The sequence below is a fragment of the Magnolia sinica genome, chromosome 19 (assembly GCF_029962835.1).
Source record: "Magnolia sinica isolate HGM2019 chromosome 19, MsV1, whole genome shotgun sequence".
In the NCBI taxonomy this organism is placed as follows: Eukaryota; Viridiplantae; Streptophyta; class Magnoliopsida; order Magnoliales; family Magnoliaceae; genus Magnolia; species Magnolia sinica.
The window spans coordinates 16,868,775-16,893,582 of NC_080591.1; the positions used below are offsets into that span (position 1 = coordinate 16,868,775).

The window sequence follows — 24,808 nt, forward strand, 5'->3', positions numbered from 1 at the left end:
TGTTGATTGAATATTAATCATTAAGAACTTTTTGGAGGCCATGAAAGTTTTGGATCGAGATGGTCTTTGTTTTTTCCCTTTGTCTAGGACTGTATGGCTTAATCAACAGATCGAATGTCAAATAAACACTACAGTGAGCCTTAGAAAGATTTTAATGGTGGATATTTAATTACTATTATTTCCTTATGGTGTAGTCCACCTGATTAAATCCTCTCATTTTTTGGGATCGAGACCTAAAATGATCCGTAAAAGTGGATAAGAAGCATACTTCATTGTAGGGCCCACATGATATTTGTTAGATGTCATTTTGCTACGTGTGAAGCTCTCAAGTTTTATGAATACAGAAAAATCCTACCTTATTGCAATGGGATTAATCCACGTCATCATTAATCATCATTAATGTTGTGGGTGATGATGTGGTCCTTAATCAGATCGGGACAGGCAAGATTTCACTGCTTATGACAAGCAGATGATCCGGATTCAAGTTTTTACGCCATCATCCATGCCGTTCACAGGGCCATTCCTGCTGCGATGAACTGTAAACGTAAAAGCGTTAGCCTGATCAAAACTTTTTGACCCCACAAACGTTTCAACGGTGGACGTTCAATCCTCACTGTTTCCTGTCATGCGGCCCATTTATAGTCTTATATCTACGTCATTTTCGGACCCATGCCCTGAAATGATCCGGCAAAACGGATGGACGGGTTGGATATCTCATAAACATCACGGTGGGCCCCACCTAGCTTCATGTCGCAGGCAAGCCGCGTCCTTGGCGTCCGTCGCAGAGGATTCCAGTCCGTATAAGATGGAAAGTGGGTGTTGAGGATGAGTAGACAAGACCCAAATCAGGGCTCATGATAAGGGCCATGGACATGAACCCTTTCTCTCATCACAGCCCTCCCAATCTTCACGGACATCTCGCCTCCTCGCATCCACCCTCCCAAGATGGCCCCTTTCATCAACTCCCAACCGTTGGATTTCCTCGGGACAGGTGGTCAGCCTTTTATTTATTTATTATTATTATTATTTTGTTTTATTTTTGTGGTTGCCATTGTAGCTTTCCCAAGCACCTGTTTCCCCATTCCATCTATTTCTACAGATTTTTTCTTTATTTTCAATACATACATATCTGCATTACATAGATACATAGGTGCATACATACATACTATGGATTGGGTTTCTTTTTTCTTTGATTTACGGGAGCAGTTTTCATTGTTCTAAAATGGGTATTTTCTTTGGAAGCTGATACAATGCCTGTGGACTATGGAGGCAGAGAAGGTCACCATGCCTTCATGCCATTGCCACACGCGTGGTATGCATGAGTGAGATAAGAACCGTTCATTCAGTAGGACCAATGGTGAGTGAGTGATGGACAAATAATCAGACTGTTTGGACGGTTCTAACCGTTTGGTTCGTGGCTTAAAATGGACAATTAATATTCAAAATTCAGCAACGGCTCACATTCAGTGAGTAGATGTTTACCTATTAGATGCTTAGTGGCTGATTATTGGCAAGTACGCTGTGGTATGTATTGCTTCGGCCCAATAAACCTTTGAGAAGATTTTCCCATTAATCATGTTACGACAGAGAAGTTCTAATAATATTATTAACTCGATAGATTCATGGTACATATACAAGATAGCATGCGTGGTAGACGTGTATGTACTGCTAAGCTACAAAAAATATATACACATATACACATTAACACCCCCTTGAACTTAGGGTGATTTTAAAGAGAGCATATTGAGTTTGGATAATTAGTGAAACCTGGAAGTAGTATTGAGTCTTCATGAGGAGATCAGCAGCTTGATGCTCGGATAATATAAAGAGAAGGGTAAGGGTTTTCTGTAGAAGATGGTGTCGAACAAAATGGCAATCAATCTCAATATGCTTAGTTCATTCATAAAAGACATCATTATGTGCAATTTGAATAGCACTGTTGTTATCACAAAAATAGGAGTAGGACCAGAAGAGTGAATGCCCATATTTTCTAACAGCCATTGCAACCAAACAATTTTAGAGGCAGTGTGAGTAAGGCCATGATATTTAGCTTCTACACTAGAGCGGACAACCACAATGTATTTCTTGCTATTCCAAGATAGAAGAGAATCACTGAGAAAGATATTGAAACCGGTAGTAGAGTGACCATCAGTGGCATTTTCCACCCAATCCATTTCAAAGTAGAGAGCTCAAGAGAGGAAGTTGTATAGAACAACAGGTGTTGAGAAACATAGTAGCACAAATACAACACAAGATTCGAAGAACTATAGTGAACAGTTGTGATAAAGTTTGTTCTGAGAGTAATTCTCCATTACACAGCTGAGGTTTGACATGTAACTCAAGAGTGTCATAGTTTTATTGTCCACAAGGTTAGCTCTAGCAATTGGGTTTGGGGCATATTTCACTCATGATAAAGTGTAGCCACGAGAGGAATAATCAACCTCAATGTCAAGAAAGTAATGAAGTGTTCCAAGATCCAAGTTATTAGAAAACGGTTATGTAACAGCCGTTACGTAGCAGTAATGGTTGGAACCGTTACACACTACGTAGCCATAAAGGTTATTGTGGAAAAATGGCTTGCAGTAGCCTCGTAATGGCCATAGCGCGGCCAATCCATGTCTTTTTCTTTTTTCCAATTTCCAAAAAAGAAAAAAGAAAAAAAAAAGAGGCCGTGATGGCCATCATAATCACAGTAGTCGTTACGGCCATCGTTTACCGTTGTTGAATACCTTGCCAAGATCCTTCATTTCAAAGCAAGCGTGTAGTTGAGCTTGAGTATCACGAATACAACTGAATCATTCCACTATAATGACCATATCATCAACATAGAAAAGTGTAAGACTGGTGCCTGAAGCAAAATACTGAACAAAAAGAGCCAAGTCATGGGCACTTTGAGCAAATCACATCCAAAGAATAGTTCTGCTAAACTTCTCAAACTAAGGACAAAGCGCCTGTTTGAGGGCATATAAAATGGGTCGAATTTGACAAACTTAATTGGGTAGATGAGAGAGACTAGGAGGAGGTTTGATATGGACCTCTTTAGATAAATCACCATGGAGAAATGCATTTTTAGCGTCCATTTGAAATAAGGGCCATTCTCGGACAAAAGTAACATCAATTAGAGTGTGTGCATATGTCATATGAGTAACTAGGGCAAACATTTTTTCATAATCAACCTTATATTCATGAGTGAATCCCTTCACAACAAGACATGCTTTGTAATGGTCAATAGAGCCATTAGGCTTAGTCTTGATTTTCTGGACCCACCGACAACATACTGCAAATTTTCTATAAGGTAAATTGACAAGATCCTAAGCATGCATGCACTAAAGTGCATCAAGTTCTTTTGCCATAGCTTGCTTTCATTGAGGATCAGAAGAGGTGTCGCGGTATGGCCGAGGCTTGTGAAGAGCAAGGGATTAGTTATAAAATAGTGAAAATCTTGAAGGTGCAGATCTCAAACGTACCAGATACTGACATTCGATAGGATGAGGCGATGGATCACCATTAGGCAGCGATTTAAATATCGATAATATTGCCCTATATATATTGCATGTGACCGATATGATAAATAGGGGGAGTTATTAAATTCTCATGTATCTCACAAAATATCACAATTTATCGTTGATCTATCAATACATTGCGATATTTTGTCAAATACCCTTTCATAAAATCCCCTCGTATCGTCGATATACACACTGCATTGATATCTATTGGTGATACTTTGTGATACATTCCCCCACAATTAAAAAAAAATCGCAAAAAACCTCACAAAAATCCATCTTCTCCTAAATTTGTTCAAGGAATTTGTTTTCATACTTGTATTGTATGATTTTGAATTATATGAACTTTTGGATATAATTGCCTTACTTCTGTCAAACAACATATAGTTTAGGACCCTATATAAAGGAAACTTGTTGTGCATAGTTATTTTTTGTGTTCTTTTGAGTTTTAAGTTTGTGATTATCTCTCTTTCAACATATTCTAAAGTTATATTGAAAAATTCCATAGTTTCCCAATGTTTCTCTCAAACAACGATACATTCCCCAATGCATGCGTTTCTTCCCATGCCATACTGACATGTTTTTGTATCCCAAGGGTGTGATACGTGTATTGATACCAATATTTAAATCACCCCCTTCAGAAGAGCAAGTACCAAGAGTAGGGTTAAAGGGTGGCTCATAGAGGGCGATGGAGCAATAGAGGGAGTAGAGCAATATTCATCACTTGGATCATACTGATTAGTTGAATTGGTTACAATAGAGGATGGTTGGGAAACATATTCTTCAGTGGAGGGATAAAGAAACTGAAGAGAATTCAGTGGATCATGCTAAGTTGAGGATTCAAAAGACGTTGAGTGAAAATGAGGAAGATAATGGCTTTTTTTGTTCAATTTTTAGCGGGACAAACAAGTGCACCAAAGACACAGAGATGGGAGTAATTAGGTGGGCAATGGTAGTATTCCTCCAAGAACAGATGATGGAATTTTATATGGCATGTACAATGGCGAGAGCAGCTTCCCCCCATTTTTTTTTTCTTTTTCTTTTTTTGGCATAGATGAGGGGTTTTAAAGAGTATGAGTGGTTTCAATAATGTGATGGTGTTTTCTCTCACCAACACCATTTTTCTGTGTAGTATGTGGACAAGATAATTGAGTAAGAGTACCATGGGAGGCTAAAAGTTGTTTAAATGAGTTTGAAAGATATTCTCCACCAGAATAATACAATTTTTTTTAATGGTTGTAGCAAACAGAGTTCTAATCATGCTGGAGAATTCTTCATAGACTTGATAAAACTAAGACTGATGCCACATGTATATCCAAGTAAAGTGTGAAAAATCATCAAGAAAGATAACATGATAGCTTGCTCAACATAGTAGCTTGCTCCTCCCATGGTAGGCATAGGAACAATTCCCATATATTGGAGTGAACCAATTCAAGGGGTGCTTTTAAAAATGGTCTCACTTGTTGAACATGATAAGGCAAATTGTTTGGAAAGTTTACAATTAATGCATCCAAGTGTTTATTTATTTTTAGTTTTGACTATTCCCAATCGACCACTAGAAACTAAGAACTCAAGACTGGGAAAAGAAACATCACATAAACATTTGTGCCAAACAAAAGAGGAAATAATAGTATTAATAACTGAAGCAGATGATAGGGGGACCTATCACCTATGTGGGACAAAACATGAAGAGTATTTAACACAATCAGTTGTCTAACCTAAGGCCCTGTCTCGATCTGCTTTTCTGTCAGGCAAGCCTACACAATACAACTAGAAGAAGAAATGCGACATCAAACCATGATCACATAAATGCCCAACAATGATGAGAACCATTGTCAAATTAGGAACAAGGTAAACATCAGGGGCAACCAAACTAGGAGATTTGAGAGAACAAATATGACAAAAAACAATATAGAGCCATTCACAGTCTGGACTAATGGGGCAGCTGGAGTTGAGTAGAAATACAAGAGTGAGTGAGAGTCAGAGGTCATATGATTCGGGGTGCCCGAATCAATGTCTAGAGGGATAAGCTAAATGAGCAGTTCCTTGAGTATTATGGAGTCAGAGGTCATATGGACTACTTACATGAGCATGCGCATGCACAGGTGGAAATGATCACATGGGGCACTCCAGTATTATGGAGTCCATTCATGATACTTGGACAGTTCAATCAACTGATTTGGATTGTCCATTATGTCTAGCATACATCTCATGGGCTCCCATGAAAAAAGACATCAATCGGACCATCAAATCCATCTGGAAAATTGTCCTTTTTATAGCCATTTGTTGAGCAAGCCAGATGACCTGATACAAGCGATGCGCTTAGAACCATAAGCGATCCATGGTGGACCCCAACAAATAAATGTGTCAAATTGTTGATTGGACCTATTTTATATGAGTGATCCTGACTGTCCATTCTAGGCCATTGATTGGATAGTTAAGAGTGGTCTGATGGGTGTGATTGGTAGCCCATGAAATGTATGCTGTACCTAATAGAGAATCCGTATCAGTTGATTAGACTGTGTGAGTGTCCAGATTGGAGTCGACTCGACCACTATGTGATCATTTCTCACACATTATAGGGATGTTGCTTAAGACTCTCTCAACCTTAAACCACGGAAAACTTTTGGCTTTCATTCCCACTCCCATGGATTAAAATTCTGGTGTTGCTTCTGACTCAGTTGATGCTGAGTGTGGTTCATATACAACTTCAAAAAGACACATTGACTAGGTCTGAAACTTTAACGTAGAAGATTACTGTGTGAATTGGTCAACACAGGAGTCACACCATGCACACCACTGAAACGGACAGGTAGCACTGACTTGGCCAAGTCAGAACAAGTTCCAAGGGACTTTACCAGTATAAGCCTCTTTTGTTATATATATATATGCCGAATGCTCAGCTGCGCACCAGTTCACACGGAACTCGTGTGAACTTTTTTGAGAACTCATCATACGTGATGTGAATCCAAAATTTGAACGGTCCATGTGAAGCAGCACCTCATGAAACCCCCCAGGCCCAATTTTTACTTTGATCCAAAACTTTGGTGGGCCATGAAAAATGAAAACAGTTTCCTCCCTTGATTTGCATTTCTCTTTGCTATGGCCCACCAGAATTTTAGATCAGGGTGAAAATTTGTACCTTGGGGTTTCATGGGATTCCGCATCACATGGACCGTTTGGAGTAGATGCCCATGACACATGTGCAAAGGTGCACACGTGCATAGGTGAGCATCACGCACACACGCGCGCACACACACACAAATATATATATATATATATATATATATATATATCAGATTACTGAATCATCTCATTTAGGGTGAATACTGGCTTCACTCGGATGAGTTGGTCTCCATCGGACGATATTGCATTGGGCGATTTTTTGAACCATGCCAACTCCTGGCTTCTAAGAATGCAACTGTAGTGTTTACTAATTGCCAAACAAAAATATGAGATTTCTTCATATGTTATCTGTAGTTGACTTTTTTATTCCGTAATTACATGATTAGTTATCTAGAAGCCCATCTATGAACACTGCAGAATTACATTTGTTGATTATTGAATACCGAACCTCCGTGCTCATTATAGAATATCAATCTTAATTCAGGCATGATGGAAGGGTTGAAGTGAAGGACCCTAATAGTGCAAGGAAACTTCAAAAGGCAGACAGAGAGAAATTAAGGAGGGATAAGCTAAATGAGCAGTTCCTCGAGTTGGGAACTGCATTGGGTATGGTTCTACTCTTGTTTGGTTCTCTCTTAATGCTTGTGAGGATCAAGTTCCTTATTAGGTCAGATGAGCCGCCTTCCCAATTACACGTCTCTGTTTTCCTCTAATTCTGCATATTTCCCTTGGATTAATCTGACACAGGCAAGGGTTATTGTGGAGGCTTTTGTTAAAAAGAACAATTAGCATCCTCGATTAAAATTGAGATCAAATAGAGAAAACCTCATATATATATCATGGGTGAGAATTGTTATAGATAATGAGGAAGCTGATCCGATCTAGGGAATGGTTTCCTCCATATTTCCTGGTTTGGAATGGTTTCCCCCATATTTCTTGGTTTGGAGTAAGACCAATTTGATTTTATATTTGCAGTTTGTAGTTCGATAGTTACAAAAATTCATTGGTTGACTGGCTCATATAGTTCTTTTCTCAATTTATCCATTTCATGGTTCAGGTTTGTCTAGTTCAATGGTCTTATGTACAATTCTCTAATTCGATATCATTTTATCAAAATTCGTATAGTCTGCAGGACCAGTAAACTAAAAATAACCAATGTCTCCACCTAATTAAGAGTTTTTCCCCCATTTCTAGTTAAGGGCAGTTACAAAATATTGAAGAATTTACTTGAATTTTCTCAAATCTTAATCAAATTAGAAATGAAACTGAATCGACACAATCTGCACACTGCAGAGAATTGACAGAGAACATATCAAACTGGGCCAATTTAGTTCAATTGAAAGCAGTGAATTGTAGTGTTTTGAACTGCAATTTAGTTCACTCGAACAGATTTGCATTATGGGTATGGTTTAAGGGGCTGTTTGGATTGGTGGAAATCAAAAACTGAGGAATGGAAATCAATTTCCTTGGATGGCACAATTTCTCCCGTTTGCAAAAGACAAGAGGGCTGAGGAAACCAATTTCCTTTTCCTCAGATTTCCTCAGAAAAGGGTCATTTCCTTTTCCTCTCTAAAACCTAAGAATTTGATATTTCCACCCTTTTTGAGCGTCAATTCTCACTTATTGACAATTGACCCTTCCACATTTCCATTGAAATCATATATGCTAGAACAAACAGGTTATTTTGGGATTCTTTTCCATAGTTTCCTTGCATATGACATTTTCTTTCATCATCTGGTTTCCACTAATCCAAACAGGCCCTTAGTGAATTAGGTAACTATGGTTTCCTGTGCTCAGGATAATTATGGGATCTGGTTCCTTCCCTTGGAGGTTACATATTGTTGCTAAGAGCCTAGTGCATTGATGAAGAGCTTTTTTAAGCTCACAAGCACTTCAACATGATCTTTTCAACAGGTGGGGCCCACCAGGTAGACTACCTGCCTCGTGTTACATTGACCCCTGGGAAGGGAAGGGGTTCTGGGATAGCCTTCTCAACCCAAAATTTTCAGGGCATTTTAAGTATAGAAAATATTGTAATCTTTTTTATTAGGATTAGGTAATGCAAATATAAAACTGTGTTTGGAATTTGGAGGGGCTTTCTATTGTAGTTTCATATTTATCTGCGTATGAATCTCCAATCATCTTCTCTTGTCAATGTAATCACGAATTGTGACGAACTGCAGTTTTTCTCGTGTGCTTTTGCTTTTTGTTATTAGCTTTCCCGACTTAACTGGGATCTGTTAGTCTAACAGCCCAAATATCAGGCCAGCCAACTCATGAGGTATTCCATGTGTATGGAAACAGTGGATGGATTGAGAAGTGTTGCCAACAGTCCACATTCAATGTGAGTGGGCTGACGAATTGATCCGCTTGATTTCTGTGTTAGGTCATATATGGTGGGCCCACCTGATGCAGGCGCAAATTCCCTAAAGATGTGCTGGTTTGGTGCGGATGACTGCTCGCTAATTGCAAGGGGTCTTAGCAATAATCTATTGATGAAATGCCAACGATTTCATCAAGATGTACCATGTGCGAAAACAGCAGATGTATCATAAGTATTGCCAACAGTCCACATTCAATATGAGTGGCCCAACTGATGAGTTGACTTGCTTGATCTCTGTGCTAGCTCACATATATATGGTGGGCCCACCTGGTGCACAGTGCAAATTCCCTACAGACGTGCCAGGTTGGTATGAATGACTGCTTGTTAGTTGCATGTGGTGTTCACAATGCTCTATTGATGAAATGCCAATGATTTCATGAAGATGTGCCTTGTTTATGAAAACAGTGGATTGATTGACAGGAGATGCCAACATTCCACATTCAATGTGAATGGCCCAACTGATGAGTTGACCTGCTTGATTTCTGTGCTCAGTCATATATATGGTGGGCCTGGTGCAAATTTCCTACATATGTGCACTTGGGCTTAGCAATTCTCTATTGATGAACACTGATGATTTCATCAAGGATCCAAGAGGAGCAAAATACTTGTTCTTCCAATTTTCTCATATGAATTGTATCATGTTTGAAATTACGTCCTGTCCTGGCCATATCTGCGATCATTACTTGATTTGTTACCGTTATTTCAGACCCTGATCGACCAAAGAATGACAAGGCAACCATCCTCACTGATGCTGTGGAAATGTTGAAGGACCTGACTGCTGAAGTTAAGCGACTGAAATCAGAACACGCATCACTTTCAGAAGAATCCAGTGAGGTATGCTGACTCTCTTAGTCTTTCCAAATTCTATTGGCTGGCTTTATGCGCTAAGAGGAATCCCTTGTTTTACTAACAGCTTATACAAGAGAAGAATGAATTGAGAGATGAGAAAGCGACTTTGAAGTCCGACATCGACAGCTTAAATTTTCAACATCAGCAGAGAATGAGTGCAATGTTTCCATGGGCTGCAATAAATCCAACAGTTCCAGTGGGAGCTTCCCCAGTTTCCTTCCCCGCCCCCACTCCAATACCAGATTCTAATCCTACGAATACCCAGGCTCATGTCCATGCTCCCTTTATGCCTCCTTTCATGCCATTTCCTATTCATCCTTCTCTTCAACCTCTTCCCTTTTTTAGCAGTCCTACGCCAGACATGACTGACCAGTATTTTGCTTTTCCGCCTTACGCTCCTCATGTTACTCAGTCCCATGTTGAGAGACCTTCAGCTCAGTATCCTTCGATGCAGCCTTTGCCCACATACCTCCTGCAGTTGCAGCCATTGCTTCCAAATTCAATTCCAAATTCAGAATCTCACTCAACAAGCATACGGGAATCTAGAAATGAAACCTCTGAGTTTCAGCAACCAAGTAATGTTGCCCAATCATCAATTTCTGATTCCAGAAGGGAATGTAGTCGGAATGGAAGAAAAGCTTCTGAATTTCGTGGGGGAATGGATGCTACCGAGTCAACAGATTGTGGCAACAAAAGCAGCGATTCTAAATGTATGGCTGCAACCGCGGAAGTTAAGGACAGCGCAAGGGTCATGCCTGCTACCTCTTGCCACTCAAGTAGCTTGGAGTGTAGTTCTCAAGAGGCTGAAAAGGTCCAGGTATGCATCTGCGCTGAATTTCCTTCCAATGAAGCTTTTGAAAGAGTACGGTTTGTTTTGGTGCTCTATCTAGCATGTTTGTGTTGTGGATCAAGTAGACATGCGAGGCACCGGAAGCTGAATTTAGGCCTTGGGTCTTGGATTTGGATGTTCGTTGAATGTTTTAAAATTATGAAATAGTTGGATGCTTGGGCAAGAGGGAGACTTATATTCTTTTCATTTCAAGCAGTCGTTGAAATGAACATAATATTGTCTGGGGGGCAGTAAAGCAGAAAAATGATGAATCCCGTATTTAGGTTTTGTTTTCCACGTTACCCCCATAGCACAGTTGATTTGAATGGATTCGCCCCACCAATGCCTTCGACTGAAATTTGATTTTGGGGTGCTTCCTCAAGCGACAGTCTCGATTAGGTGTAGTTTGGAATGCAGCATGATTCCCACCCAGGTGGCTGCTGGACTAATTAGCAGCTGGTTCACTTTGGAAGGGTGAGGTCCACGCAGATGGTCCCTAATAACGAGACTGCAATGCTTCACCCCACTATGACTGCTGCTCACACCATACGATGTAAAGCATGTAGAGTCTTCTCTTCTACAGCTGCAGAACGTGTCTTGACACCACTACTTCAAACTAGTGCAGGGCAGTGGACCTAATGATGGTGAAGACTCGTTCCCAATACCTTCTTGCTTGCATTGACAGTGAAGAGAAGGAAGACAAGCAGTCAAAGGTTCTACTGGCTGCAATAAACCATAAGGGTCACAACCGATATGCTTTCTATGGCTTTGTTTAAGGCTAGAGGTGGTTTTAAGGTCTTTTTTAGTCTGGCTTGCATCTCGAGCGAGGCTTGCTGTAAGGTCACGTCTGCCTAGTCTTTAAACCTTCATTAGTGTAAGCCTAAGAAAATCAAATTCTTTAGGCGGACAGAGTTCGGGAATGGCTAGTATGAACCCCCGAACTTAAAAGAGGATTCAAATGACTATATTGATGTAGGACATGAAATTAAATATGACATGCAAGATTTCAAGCTTTACATCATATCAATTTTAAACAATCACCAAATTCCGCATCCTACATACGATCAAACATTCAAATAGGGGAATCTATGGCGGTCCAAGCCTACACAAGTTTAGGGCTGGATCAAATAAAATTATAAACCAAATAAGCCCAAAGGAGTATAAGATTCATCCATTTTTGCAAAAAATTGTTCTCCAATTCAAGAGATTCACCATGTTTCAATTCGAGGGAAAATCTAGGGTTTGCAAATTTGGGAATACTTGAGATTTGAGATTCTCTAGGGTTAAGGCTTGGATTTAAGGATAAAGAGGAGGGAAATAGAGGAAAGATGGAACCTGAGATGAGTCATGTGCGTGGACAGCAACCGGCCCTGGGCGCACGTGCGTGGTCACTCGTCTGACGTGTGTGGGGACCACGAAATCGGAAAGCTATTCCTAGGCTAGGATCGGCCAGGGTAGGATTGCTTCTATACCAAATTTTGTATTGATCCGATGCGCGGTTTGTGTTCTCCGCTGAAGTTTCAGCCTCTTTGATGGGCCAGAATTTGAAAATCTGTTGTAGAAGAGACCTTGGGTACAAGAAAGGATAAATCTGAAGATGAGAGGGATGTAGAAAATGATGGATGTGGGGGTGTAAAGAAGTGGGAATGATTTGGGATGGTTGTGGTTTCGCACCTCGGTAGTTAGCCCTTCGAGGAAAGGAGAGTTTCGCACCCAATTCGATTCTTCAACTTAAAGAGATAGAGAAGGAAAAAAAACGTAGAATTTTTATTCATAAACTTCATTGAAAAATACCTACATGGGGTTGCTTATTTATAAGAAAACTCTAAACCCCAAAAGCCAATTTTACCATTGCGCCATGTGCGCACACTAATACTTGAAGTTGAAGTAAATAAAATAATAACTAATCTATGCAATCAAAGCCGTTTATGATGTTTCTAATAACGAGAATAGTTAAAACTCAAAATCCAATATCATCTAGGGTAGTGGGCCACGATCATGAGATCCAATTGTAGAATCCATATGATGATCGGGTCCACTCCAATGCTCCATAGCACAACTACTAACTAAGATTCCCTCCATAGATGTCGTCGTCGATCCAGATCGATAGTGGGGCCCTCTTCCTACTTAAGTATGTGCGTAGGGTGGGGGGCGTGCGCATGATGTCCTCATCAACTTTCCTCGGCTTTGAAGGTTTTGCTACAAGTGAAACAAAACTTCTGAACCGCTCTAAGATGTTAGGATCAAGTCTCTAAAGCTCCTCCTCAGTGAGCCACGTATTGTCTGAAGCTGGGCGTGACTTCCACTTGACAAGGAACTTTTGAAAGCCGCCGTCCAACGTCGATACTATCTGATGGTCTAGAATATCCTCTATCTCCTCTTTGGGTGTGGGAATGGTAGGTATAAGAGGTAGAGGCTGAGAAGATAGGTTAGGAAGGGGCCATGAATCAAGGGAAAGGTCTTAGAAATCATGAGGTTAGGTGAAAGGCTGAATAATGTATCAGTGGTCCCCTGAAATGCAATTAGATTATCTACATTGAATGTGGAACTAATTCCCATGGAAGGTGGAAGATCTACCACATATTCATTGAGACTGTTTCGTTTTATAATTTTGAATGGTCCAGCGCTACGCACGTGTAATTTACAAACGGCTCCTTGAGCGTACTGCTCTTGCCTGATGCGGACCATCGCAGAGTCCCCTACATTGAATTCCTTGAGTCATTTATGTTGGTCTGCAGAAATTTTGTAATATTTATTACTAGTATTGATCTTTTGCCTGATTTCTTGATGTAATGAATAAATATGATGTGCAAAAGACTCTGCAGACTTTAATAACCTATGGGATGGACATAGGGACAAGATCGATAGGTTTCGTAGGTTTATAACCAGTAACGACTTTAAAAGGACTTAAACCTGTGGATCTATTAATAGAACTATTAATGCAAACTTGGCGATAGGTAGTGCAGTGTCGCGCGTCCTGGTGTGCTCTCCCACTAAACGTCTGAGCAAATTTCCTAGGCTCCAATTGACCACCTCAGTCTGACCATCAGTCTGAGGGTGGTAGGCAAAAGAAAATTGGAGCCTAGTACTCATCATATGCCATAGTGTCTTCCAAAAATAACTCATGAATCGCGCGTCACGGTCAGACGCTATGGTTTTTGGTAACCCATGAAGCTTGACAACCTCACTAAAGAACAACTTGGCAATATGAGATGCGTCAGAGGTCTTCGAACAAGGGATGAAGTGGGCCATTTTAAAAAAATGGTCCACGATAATAAATATGGAATCGTATTTTCGAATAGTCTTAGAGAGCCCAAGCACGAATTCCATACTGATGTCCTGCCAAGGGGCGAATGGAACTAGCAAAGGTGTGTATAGCTCCGTCTTCTGCTTTTTCTGCTTTGCCAGTTGACAAATACGACATTGCCTTATAATTTTGGCTACGTCTTGCTTAAGGATTGGCCAATAGAATCTATCCTCCACTAGGACAATGGTCTTGTATCGACCAAAATGACCCGTGACCCCTCTTGAATGTAATTCACAGAGAATAAAATCGCGGAGGGAGGTGCAAGGTATGCACAAACGGTCACTCCTAAACAAATATCCACCCAATATCAAATACTCACTGCTAGCTCCTGACGGACTCTCTAACAACGATGCATACATAACTCCAAAATCTGGGCACTCAGAATAATCCTCTCTGCCACGCTCTAGCCCTGTCATTTCGACACTTATGGAATTGAGTAATGTGACTCAACGACTCAACGCGTCGGCAGACATATTCTCTACACCGGCCTTGTGCTTAAGCACAAAAGTATATTCTTGAAGGAACTGGACCCACTTGGCGGGCCTAGGGTTTAATTTCTTATGGGAGTTCATATATCTTAAGGCCTCGTGATCTGAGAACAAAACGAATTCTTGTGGCAATAGATAATGATGTTAGTGGCGCAACGGTTCCACTACTGCATAGAAATCTTTGTCATAGGTGGAGTATTTTTGCTTTGCCTCATTCAGTTTCTCATTAAAGAAGGCGACAAGGTGCCCTTCCTGACTAAGTACTCCTCCTATGTCGACTCCTGACGCGTCACATGCGACTTAAATTTTTTCGATAAATCGGAAGTCGCGTAACTGGAGCTTCGGTCATCTTGACCTTTATCTCCTTGAAGGCCTTTGAGGCTGCCTTCGTCCGTTGAAACTCTCCTTTTTTTATGCAATCCGTGATGGGAGCTATAATGGAACTGAAGCTTCGAATGAATCGTCTATAGAATGTGGCCAAGCCGTGAAAGCTGCGCACCTCGTGAATACTGCACGGTTCAAGCCAATTGATCTTATCGGGATCTGCCGACACACCCTCAGCTGACACAACAAAACCTAAGAAGATAACATTGCTAGACATAAACGCACACTTCTTTACGTTAGTTACAATTTTTCAGCTTTAAGGATCCCACAAACTTGTCTCAAATGGAACTTGCCTCAAATGGTTGAGGTGTTGTTCCTTAGTCATGCTATAAATCAGGATATCATCAAAGTAAACGACCAGAAACTTCCCCATGAAGGGCCTCAACACTTGGGTCATCACACACATGAAGGTACTTGGGACATTAGTCAGCCTAAAAGGCATGACTAGCCACTTGTATAGACCATTCTTCGTCTTGAAGGCTGTTTTTCATTTGTCGCCAGGGCGTATACGGATTTGGTGATAATCACTTTTGAGGTCAATTTTCAAGAAGATAGTAGTGTTGACCATCATATTCAACATGTTATCAAGACGCGGTATGGAAAACTGATACTTGATTGTGATTTTGTTGATGACCCTACTATCAATACACGTCCTCCATGTACCATCCTTAGGTGTAAGAAGGGCGGGTACGACACATGGGCTCATGCTCTTTCGAATGAAACCCTTTTCTAGGAGTTCATCAACTTGCCTCTTCGAGTCTGCATGCTCTTTTGGGTTCATTCTGTAATGAGGAAAGTTTAGTAGAGTTGCCTCAGAGACTAAATCAATGGCGTATTGTATATCCCTCATAGGGGAAGCTCATCCGGTAGATCATCAGGAAAGACATCATGAAACTCATTCACTACTAGAATGACCTCAGTGGGTAACGTTACATTAGCCTCTGGTACACGCTCCCTAACCACAAGAACATACACCATCAAGTTCGACTCAGTCTTTTGCTCAAAGTCTTTGGCATTTAGAATGTGGAGAGGCTTAGACTTGGACTTCGATTCTTTTAATTCATTTGAGCTGCTCACACCACTCTGTGGTGGACTCCTTTCTAGTCGTGTTCTTGGGTGGGAGAGGATTTAGCTTGACTTTCTTGCCCTCAAACCAGAACGTACACACATTCGAATGACCAAATATGGTGACATCCCTGTCATAGAGCCAGGGACTACCCAAAATGATATAACCAACATCCATGGGAACAACATCACACCAGAGTGTGTCTTTATATGATCCAAACTGAATAGGAACAAGACAACAGTGCGAGACTGGAATGGAAGTCTCATCAACCCAATATACTCTATGGGGTTGAGGATGGACTTCAAGCTTCAAGCCCAAACGGCTCATAGTGCCAATTGATGCGACGTTGGCACAGCTACCAGTATCCACAATCATCTTGCAACTCTTATCACCATATTTTGCGTAAGTATAGAAGATCGTGTTGCGGCGCCAATCGTCGGTATTCTTTGCTTGTGCAAAGGCACAACGCAAAACTGCAAGGGTCGCAAACTCTTGTGCTCTATCTTCCTCATCATTAGGGATCTCTGCTGGCTCATATTCTTCCTCCTCACCGTCACTTTCTGGGGGCACTACTTCGACTTGCCCATCAATAAGGAACACCTTGGTGCCTTCTTTCGTGTCACACTGGTGGGCAAAGTGACCAAACCCCTGACATCTAAAACACCTAGTCGCATCGCTTCTACGCGATCTAGACCTGACAACTCCTTTACCCTTATCATTCTTGGACCTAGACTGAGAACTACTAGAAGGCTTGTATTGATATCCAATGTCAGGCTTAGCCCTAGAAGGGTTGGCCTTAGCGCCAGAATCACAAGACTCAAACCGCCTTCCCACAAGATGCTTTGAGGTATTGCTCGACCTCCAATACTACTTGATACATCTGTTCAAGAGTGTCTATGTCCTTGGCGAGCAGCTTTCTCCTAATGTCAGAATGGAGGCCCGTCTTAAATCGAGCAAGAGTAAGTACGGGATCCTCTTCAACTTCACACCGGGTCAAGTACTCTTCGAACTTCTCAATGTATTCAGCCACACTCATGGAACCTTGTCGAAGAGACTGCCAATCTTCGACCAACCTCAAGTGATAATAGAAAGGGAGATACTTCTCATTTAGAATTTCTTTCATTTCTCTCCAATGGACTATTGGGGGCTCACTCAACCTTTCTTTCGTTCGCTCCATAGTAGCCCAAAACCTCTTTACTTGGCCCACAAGCTTCATCTTGGCAAATCGGACTTGACGAGCATCCAACATGTCGTACCACTCAAAATAGTGGTCCATGTCCGCTAACCAATCTAGAAAAGCTTTAGGGTCCTAGTGGCTATTAAACGTAGGGGCCTCTACTCTAACTCCCTTCAGGAGTTGCGCATCTGGGTCATAATGATCATGATGTCCCCTCGCGAGGTGGGTGCATGAGTGCGCGCCCATGACCATTTCTTTGGCCATTCTCATTCCCTTGTCTATCCTCCTGACCACCTGCCTGAGATTGGACATCTTCCCCAGTGGCGGGGTTTGTCCGTGTGGAGGTCTCTAGTTGGGTGACGCGCACATTAAGCTGATCTAAGCGTTGGCCAATTCATTGTTCCAAGCGCTTATCCAAAGACTCAAACTGCCGGGTTATGTTATTCATGGACTCTTGTAATTGCTCCATATTTAGTGTAGGGTGCAAACCAAAACCACGACCAGTGCGTGTGGGCATACAAGTACTAACTCAACTCAAAGACCCTTTAATGCAACTATATGCATTTAAATGGGACTAAATGATCCCATATGACTCTATATGAAGGAAGCTACACAGCGCTACTAAATTCCAGCAATATAACTGCCCAAATAATTTGTTAACAAAAAAATTCAGCAACCCATATTGTGAATTATGGGTCCTAAATAGCCCTATATGAGGAGACTTGATGCATAATGGACATCAATAAACTGAACCCTAAATATGCAATGCATTCCCCTATAAAAACCTAAGCTCTGATACCAAATTTGATGCAGGACATGAAATTAAATATGACATGCAAGATTTCAAGCTTTAGATCATACCAATTTTAAACAATCACAAAATTCCACATCCTTAATACGATCAAACATTCAAAAAGGGGAATCTATGGGGGTCCAAGCCTACACAAGTTTAGGGCTGGATCAAATAAAATTATAAACCAAACAAGCTCAAATGAGTGTAAGATTCATCCATTCTTGCAAAGAATTGTTCCCCAATTCAAGAGATTCACCATGTTTCAATTTGGGAGAAAATCTAGGGTTTGTAAATTTGAGAATACTTGGGATTTGAGATTCTCTAGGGTTAAGGGCTTGGATTTAAAGATAAAGAGGAGGGAAATAGAGGAAAGATGAAACGTGAGATGAGCCACGTGCGTGGACAGCAACCGGCCCTGGGCGCACGTGCGTGATCACTCGTCGGCACGTGTGTAGGGCCCACGAAATTGGAAAGCGATTCCTAGGCTAGGATCGGCCAGGGTAGGACCACTTCTATACCAAATTTTGTATCGATCCGATGCACGGTTTGTGTGTGGTGTTTCGCCGAAGTTTCAGCCCTTCTGATTGGCTAGAATCTGAAATCTTGTTGTAGAAGAGAACTTGGGTACAAGAAAGGGTGAATCTGAAGATGGGAGGGATGTAGAAGATGATGGATGTGGGGGTGTAAAGAAGTGAGGATGATTTGGGATGGTTGTGGCTTCGTGCCATAGTAGTTAGTCCTTCGGGGAAGGGAGGGCTTCGTACTCAATTCGATTATTCAGTCTAAAGAAAGAGAGAAGAAGAAAAACGCAGAATTTTTATTCGTAAACTTCATTGAAAAGTACCTACATGGGATTGCTTATTTATAAGAAAATCCTAAACCCCAAAAGCCAATTTTACCCTTGCGCCATGTGCGCACGCTAGCTGAAGTAAATAAAATAATAACTAATCTACGCAATCAAAGCCGTTCATGATGTTTCTAATAATGAGAATAGTCAAAACTCAAAATCGTAGATCATCTAGATCATCCGATGGTAGAATCCATATGATGATTAGGTCCACTTCAATGCTCCATAGCACAGCCCCTAACTAAGAGGCCCTCCACAGATGTCGTCATTGATCCAGATCGATAGTGGGGCCCTCCTCTTCCTTGAGTATGTGCGTAGGGTGGAGGGCATACGCATGATGTCCCCATCATATATACTCGATTTCTTTTCTTTTTTCAATATTTCTCCAGCTCAGTACCAAATCTACCTTCCTCGACTAACAGATACTCTTAAAATCCTGATCTGGCAAGAATATTTGATAGGTTTGTCTTCCTGATTGAAACTAAGCTTTCGCGAATCATTTTTGCAGGAAACATTGGGTGAAACAAGAAAGACAACAGATTCTGCATCATGCACAAGGTCTAACCCTGCTGGTGTTGGTTAGGATGTCATTTCAAGGAGTTGTTCTCCCTTGCGTTGTACGAAAGATAAATTCCTATCAAGAATCATTGATAGTTGTAAGTAGCTACCGATTGTTAACAAAAAAAAAAAGTCTCATCGGTTATCGATTTTTTTTATAAAAAAAATCATCTGATGGACCAATTTTTTTTTTTGCCCTTGTTTAGTTAATGTAGCTTTGCTGAGCCCACATGCATGTCTGCATGGCAGGCAGGTGCAATATCCAAGCAATCCATTAGACGGGTACCACTCTGTAGATTCCCTATCCCAAGAATCAGGTCAGATCACTAGTTATGTGGGCAACAGTTAACTAAGAAACCTCCGGCTGTGAACAATTGGCTGAAGTTTTCTGAACCGTCCACTTATTTCTAATATCGTGGTGCACCTACTAAGTGGACCATCTTTATCTTTTGGCATTAGTATCTGCACGGTGAGGTCTGCATTACGCATGGCTTAGTTATTGTGGTGTCGTGTGCATTAGCTGGACCTGTAAACGCATGTGGGCCTAACAAAGCTCTAGTTAATAGTATGGAGAGCAGTGGCGATGGCAGGTAACTCTATGTCCCAATTAATCTCTATTCAACTAGATTTTGACTGACCCGTTAACAATGCGAGCCATCTCCTGCTGGAATGAATGGTTGTATCTTTTGCGTTAATGATTTCTTAGAAGATTCTGATCAATTATTTAGTTTATTTTGTTTTAATTTTTGGAATGAAACTTGGAAGATTCTGATACAGATCAGAAGATTGTAAGATACAGACAAGAATCAAAGATCTGATCTATTTGCTTGTAGCAATCTTGAAATTGTGGATGTTTTATGATGTCCAGTTCATTGTAAAAATTCAGCACTGTTGCTCACTGAAATGGATGAAGAGGGATTATGAAACTTTGTACATTACCATTCAGGTTTTCAGTTGGTGCTAGTGGAGTCCATGATTAATTGATCTAAGCTGTTGATTTGATGGGCTTCACTTTGGATGGCCCATGTACTAAAACTTCCCCAGATCCCAGCTAATAAAATATTTGACCTTCTTTTTTAGGTTCAATGTGAGCTTCTCATGTATTTTCTTTCTTAACTGCCCTTTTCTTTTGGTACCATAGAGGTCATGATTCATCCCATTTAGATTATTTTTGGTGCATGGCCATCCACTGCAGGGTTGATAATATCAATGGTTTGGATTGTTGAACCATGGGCTTCAAATTTACAAACCAAAAAATTACGAACTTTCGATTGAACCAGGTATAATACTTGTGAAGTAAAATACACTTGGGAGAGAAGAAACTAGTCTGTTATTTTCATTCCTTCCATCGGTTGCAATGTTCTTAAAACCTGGACCGATGGACCCGAAGAGTTTAGACTAGTCGAGTTGGGACTTGTTCAGGCCCAATCTGGTTCAATGCCCTGAGTCACCCCTGACTCGAGTGAGTCTGAATTCGACTTGAGACTGACTGAGTCGATCCGAGTCATAATTTTTAGGCCCAAACATGGGCTTGGGCCCATATTTTAGCCCAAGGAAGGACATACTGGGTCAGGCCCATTACATTGAGATCCCTTTCATCATAGGCTCGTTCTTGCTAGCTATTTGGTGTTAAGCTTTATAAGGCATGTTTTTTTTGTTAGTCATTTTGTATAGGAATTCTCATGAAATCAGCACTCCCATCGTTGGTCTATTTGGGTCACTACCAGCAGACATGATCTCCAACATGGGAATTGATTCTGCTTTTTATTTTCATTGGTCCATTGGGTTCCCAACAGTCCACTAATCAGTTCATCCTTTCAATGTAGTTTTGGGTTAGAGAGATGAACACATACAACTTGTGCAGGTCTGCTCATCAAATGGGCCACACTAATGAAGGGATTGGGCTGATACTTGTGCCAGGGTATCTACATGGTTGGACTGGCCCGACGCGTGTCGAGCTACTGTGGGTTGATTGATCTATCCGATAGGTAGGTGGGGCGTTGTTTTTGTTTGGACCAATTAGATAACATGAGCACCTGAGTATCACACACTAACAGGTTGTGTCTCCTACTATGTTGAGGTCGGTTGGAAGGGAGTTTGGCCTCACTTGACCAAAGAGGAGGAGGAAAATTAGGCTAAGTCTGACCAACTTGGAAGTGGATCCGTTACTGGCGTGCCGGGTGGAATTTGGCATGGTTATGGGCCTTCCACCACCATGGCGGGTAGTGAGGACCTTGCCCTCATTTGCCTTGGAGTACGAGCCTTGACTGCACACTAAACCTTGGTGATTCTTACTGAGATGTGGATTAGACAAAAATGATTAGCATGTTTACATTGCATGATTGAATATGACATTTGGCTTGCTTGGCCTTTTGCATAGTATATATGCATAGTCTTGGTATGACTAGTTTATATATCTATCATATGCATTATCATTGCACACACACACACACGCACTCTACTCAGCTTTATATGGAACCTCAAGGGCATTTGCCAATTTTTTAAAGATATGGTAGAGTGCAGCAGTTAGCGATGCTAGAACTCGCTCCTTTCTTTTATGCTTTCGTGATGCCATGTATTTCCTTTTATCAATATTATATATAATCTTTGTTTAATGGAGATGTACGTTGCTTGTGGAGTTCTTTTGATATGCTCGGTTACAAATAAAAATAAAAAATTCTCCTTAAATCCTCTTTGTAGAACTCCGCCTTCGGGACTTGGTGTATGGACGCTAAGTGTTAGAACCAGGGTTCTATGTAGGTTGTCGACAGTAGATTACATGGCATATGGGTGTCGACAACCAAATTTGGGGCATGACAGAAGAGCACTATGTAATGAGATAATTATATGTATCACCTAAGTCAATATCATTTGTGTGTTTCCCACCTGTATGATTGGATACGGAGTGTTACTCGGATGATTCCAATCTAGGGTATAGCAAAGCAATCTTGATTGTTGTGTTTATTCTTATCTACTCATTGAATTCCATTAGTTAGCTTTTATGAGCATCTAGTGACTTTAGATAGGAGAAAATAGACACAATGAAGAACTCTTGTACGGTGATTGATATCTGTCAATGTGGATGAGTATGCTTCTCGTGACTGTTTCTTGGATATAGTGTATGTGTTCTCATGGTAGCATTGTCAGTTTGGCACGTAATATGCATGTGGTTCTATGATGATCCTAGTGTATGATGTGTACGGTATCTATTGTCTTATAAAGGATCAATTAAGTTCCTGTGTGAATCATGGTTGTCGGGTGATCTTATTTCCAGTCACAAAGGTAAATGACACAAAACATGGATTGATAACCATGGGAACCATATGTATTTGGCCGAGTGTCGGACAATGGGAGCTACCATTAGAGAGATGGTTGGACTTTATAGCTAAGAAGTCATGTTCTTCATGTGTAATTGTTTGGTACCAGCATGTATTGGTTTTAGGGCAAGTGTGAGATTATTGGAGTCGATGTCCTAGAAAACCATATGTTACCTAATCTACTAGTTATGTAGATGTGCTTGGGCGGATCTCAACCATTGATCATGGTGACCATGGGTCCTAGATTGGACATGCGATATGCCCTTACACAAATTTAGTGTTGCTCCCATATTATGATCATTGGGTTTGTTGAGGAGTGATTCCTTTGGTAGTCCTTGAGAACTTGAGTTTGGACGTAACAGTCATTGACCTGGGAGAGTCGTGGCCTATGGATCTCAGTACCTTATTAGATAATGACCATCACAGGTACGTGGGACACACCTGTGGACATCAATTCATGAAATGTATGGTTATCTTGTGTAAGGGGATTGCCTTGGGTTAGGATAGATAGTCTCCACCATCAGGAGCCGACTTGGTGGCAGTATATGCTTGCCCTTACTCATGCCTTAGTGGTAAACTCACAAGAGTTTCAACACGAGGTCATGAGTTCGAGTACTCGTTGTGGTAAAAATCCATTGTGATGTGAGTCTGTAGGTGTGTGAGTGCATATATAAAAAAATGCATACCATTACCTTGCACAAGAGTGTGAGTGTGCTATGAATGAAGGAATTATGTTCAAAACTTTGGTCACTCACATTGGTGGATTGAGATCGAGTTAACAGTTTGAGGGGTCATTAGCTTGGACTGTGATCGTGAGATTATAACTTGATGATGTATGAAAGATGATTTGATTCTTAAACCTAAAGATGTGTAAGGGTCATAATCTTTACTAGTCAACTTTAGCTTTTCCTATGAGGTCTATGCAGGGGCCAATAAAGTGGACGTGGAAGGGTATTTCCATCAAGAGTCATTGATTCTTGCACTAGCCAACAAAGGATCCACTGGTTTGTATAGGAACATGTTTACGACTCTAATCTAGATAGATAAGGGACTCATCAAGTGATTTTTCTGCTGACCCAACACTCTGAATATTTTAATCAGTTTTTCAAAGGTTTTAACCGTTGAAGTTTTGTTTTAACCGTTAATTTTTATTTATTTTTTTACACTTAATGATAACTTGATAGCCTAGATCTAATGGTCCACTTCTTATTAGTATGTGATATGATAATTAGTGGATATGTCATAACAATGGAGGGATTGAATCATGAGTATATGCATGGATGATGTGGATTAACAAGCTTCCTTTACAGTAAGTTATACCAAAGTATGTAAGTTAGTAGAGCACAATATTAGGTATATTGAAGACTCAATCATCAGGGACATTTGAAATAAAAGATCTAGGAGCTATAAAGAAAATTTTCAGTATTGATATACATTAAGATGGGAAGAGGAGCATGTTACAGTTATCTCAAGTATAATATCATGAGAAGGTATTGGTGAAGTTTGAGATGGACAAGGCTAAATCGGTTAGCACATCCCATGCTGCTTACTTTCGACTTTCTTCAGAACAATGTCCCATTACAGATAAAAAAGAAAAAGCGGTTCATGTCTCATGTGTCCTATTCGAGCGTAATTGGTAGTTTGATGTATGCTATGGTCTATATGAGACCAGATATTTCATATGCAATCAATGTTGTGAGTAGATACATGTCAAACCCCAATAAGCAATATTGGGTGGTAGTGAAATGGCCACTTCGTTATCTAAGAGGTACAACGGAGCATGTCTTAACATTTGAAAAATCGAAGGGAAAACTAGTAGGCTATGTTGATTCGGACTACGCAGAGAATGTTAACAACAGGATGTCAACTTCCGGTTACTCATTTTTGTTAGTGGATAGAGCGATCAGTTAGATGTCAAAGTTTCAATCTGTGGTTGCTCTTTTCACAACCAAAGCTGAGCATATGACAGTAACAGAGGCATTTAAAGAAAGTGTTTGGTTGAAATGAATGATGAACGAGTTTGGGCTTCAGCAGGAGGTCATGTGTTAATCACGACTATGAAAGTACGATCAATTTGGAAAAGAATTTGTTCTATCATTCTCGTACTAAGCATATTGATGTTCGTCATCATTTTAACTGGCATGTACTTGAGGAAGGCGATGCTACTCTTGAGAAGATCCA

General features: G+C 40.7%; 1 protein-coding gene across 7 annotated transcripts; it reads left to right on the forward strand.

Annotated features, from left to right (window-relative positions):
* Positions 1-696: 696 nt before the first annotated feature.
* On the forward strand, positions 697-20,396 carry LOC131235003 (transcription factor bHLH121-like). Of its 7 annotated transcripts, none has more exons than XR_009165880.1 (6): positions 700-991; positions 7,114-7,235; positions 9,719-9,846; positions 9,926-10,678; positions 19,261-19,900; positions 20,076-20,396. XR_009165880.1 is itself a non-coding variant. In XM_058232058.1 (5 exons), the coding sequence occupies exons 1-5, from the start codon at positions 855-857 to the stop codon at positions 19,333-19,335; spliced, it is 1,215 nt and encodes a 404-aa protein (XP_058088041.1). In that variant the 5' UTR covers positions 700-854; the 3' UTR covers positions 19,336-20,396. The 7 variants fall into 7 exon arrangements, 2 of the variants coding, with proteins under 2 accessions (XP_058088042.1, XP_058088041.1); XR_009165881.1 differs by having other exon boundaries at positions 20,088-20,396; XR_009165879.1 differs by having other exon boundaries at positions 19,261-19,408; positions 19,560-20,396.
* Positions 20,397-24,808: the final 4,412 nt, after the last annotated feature.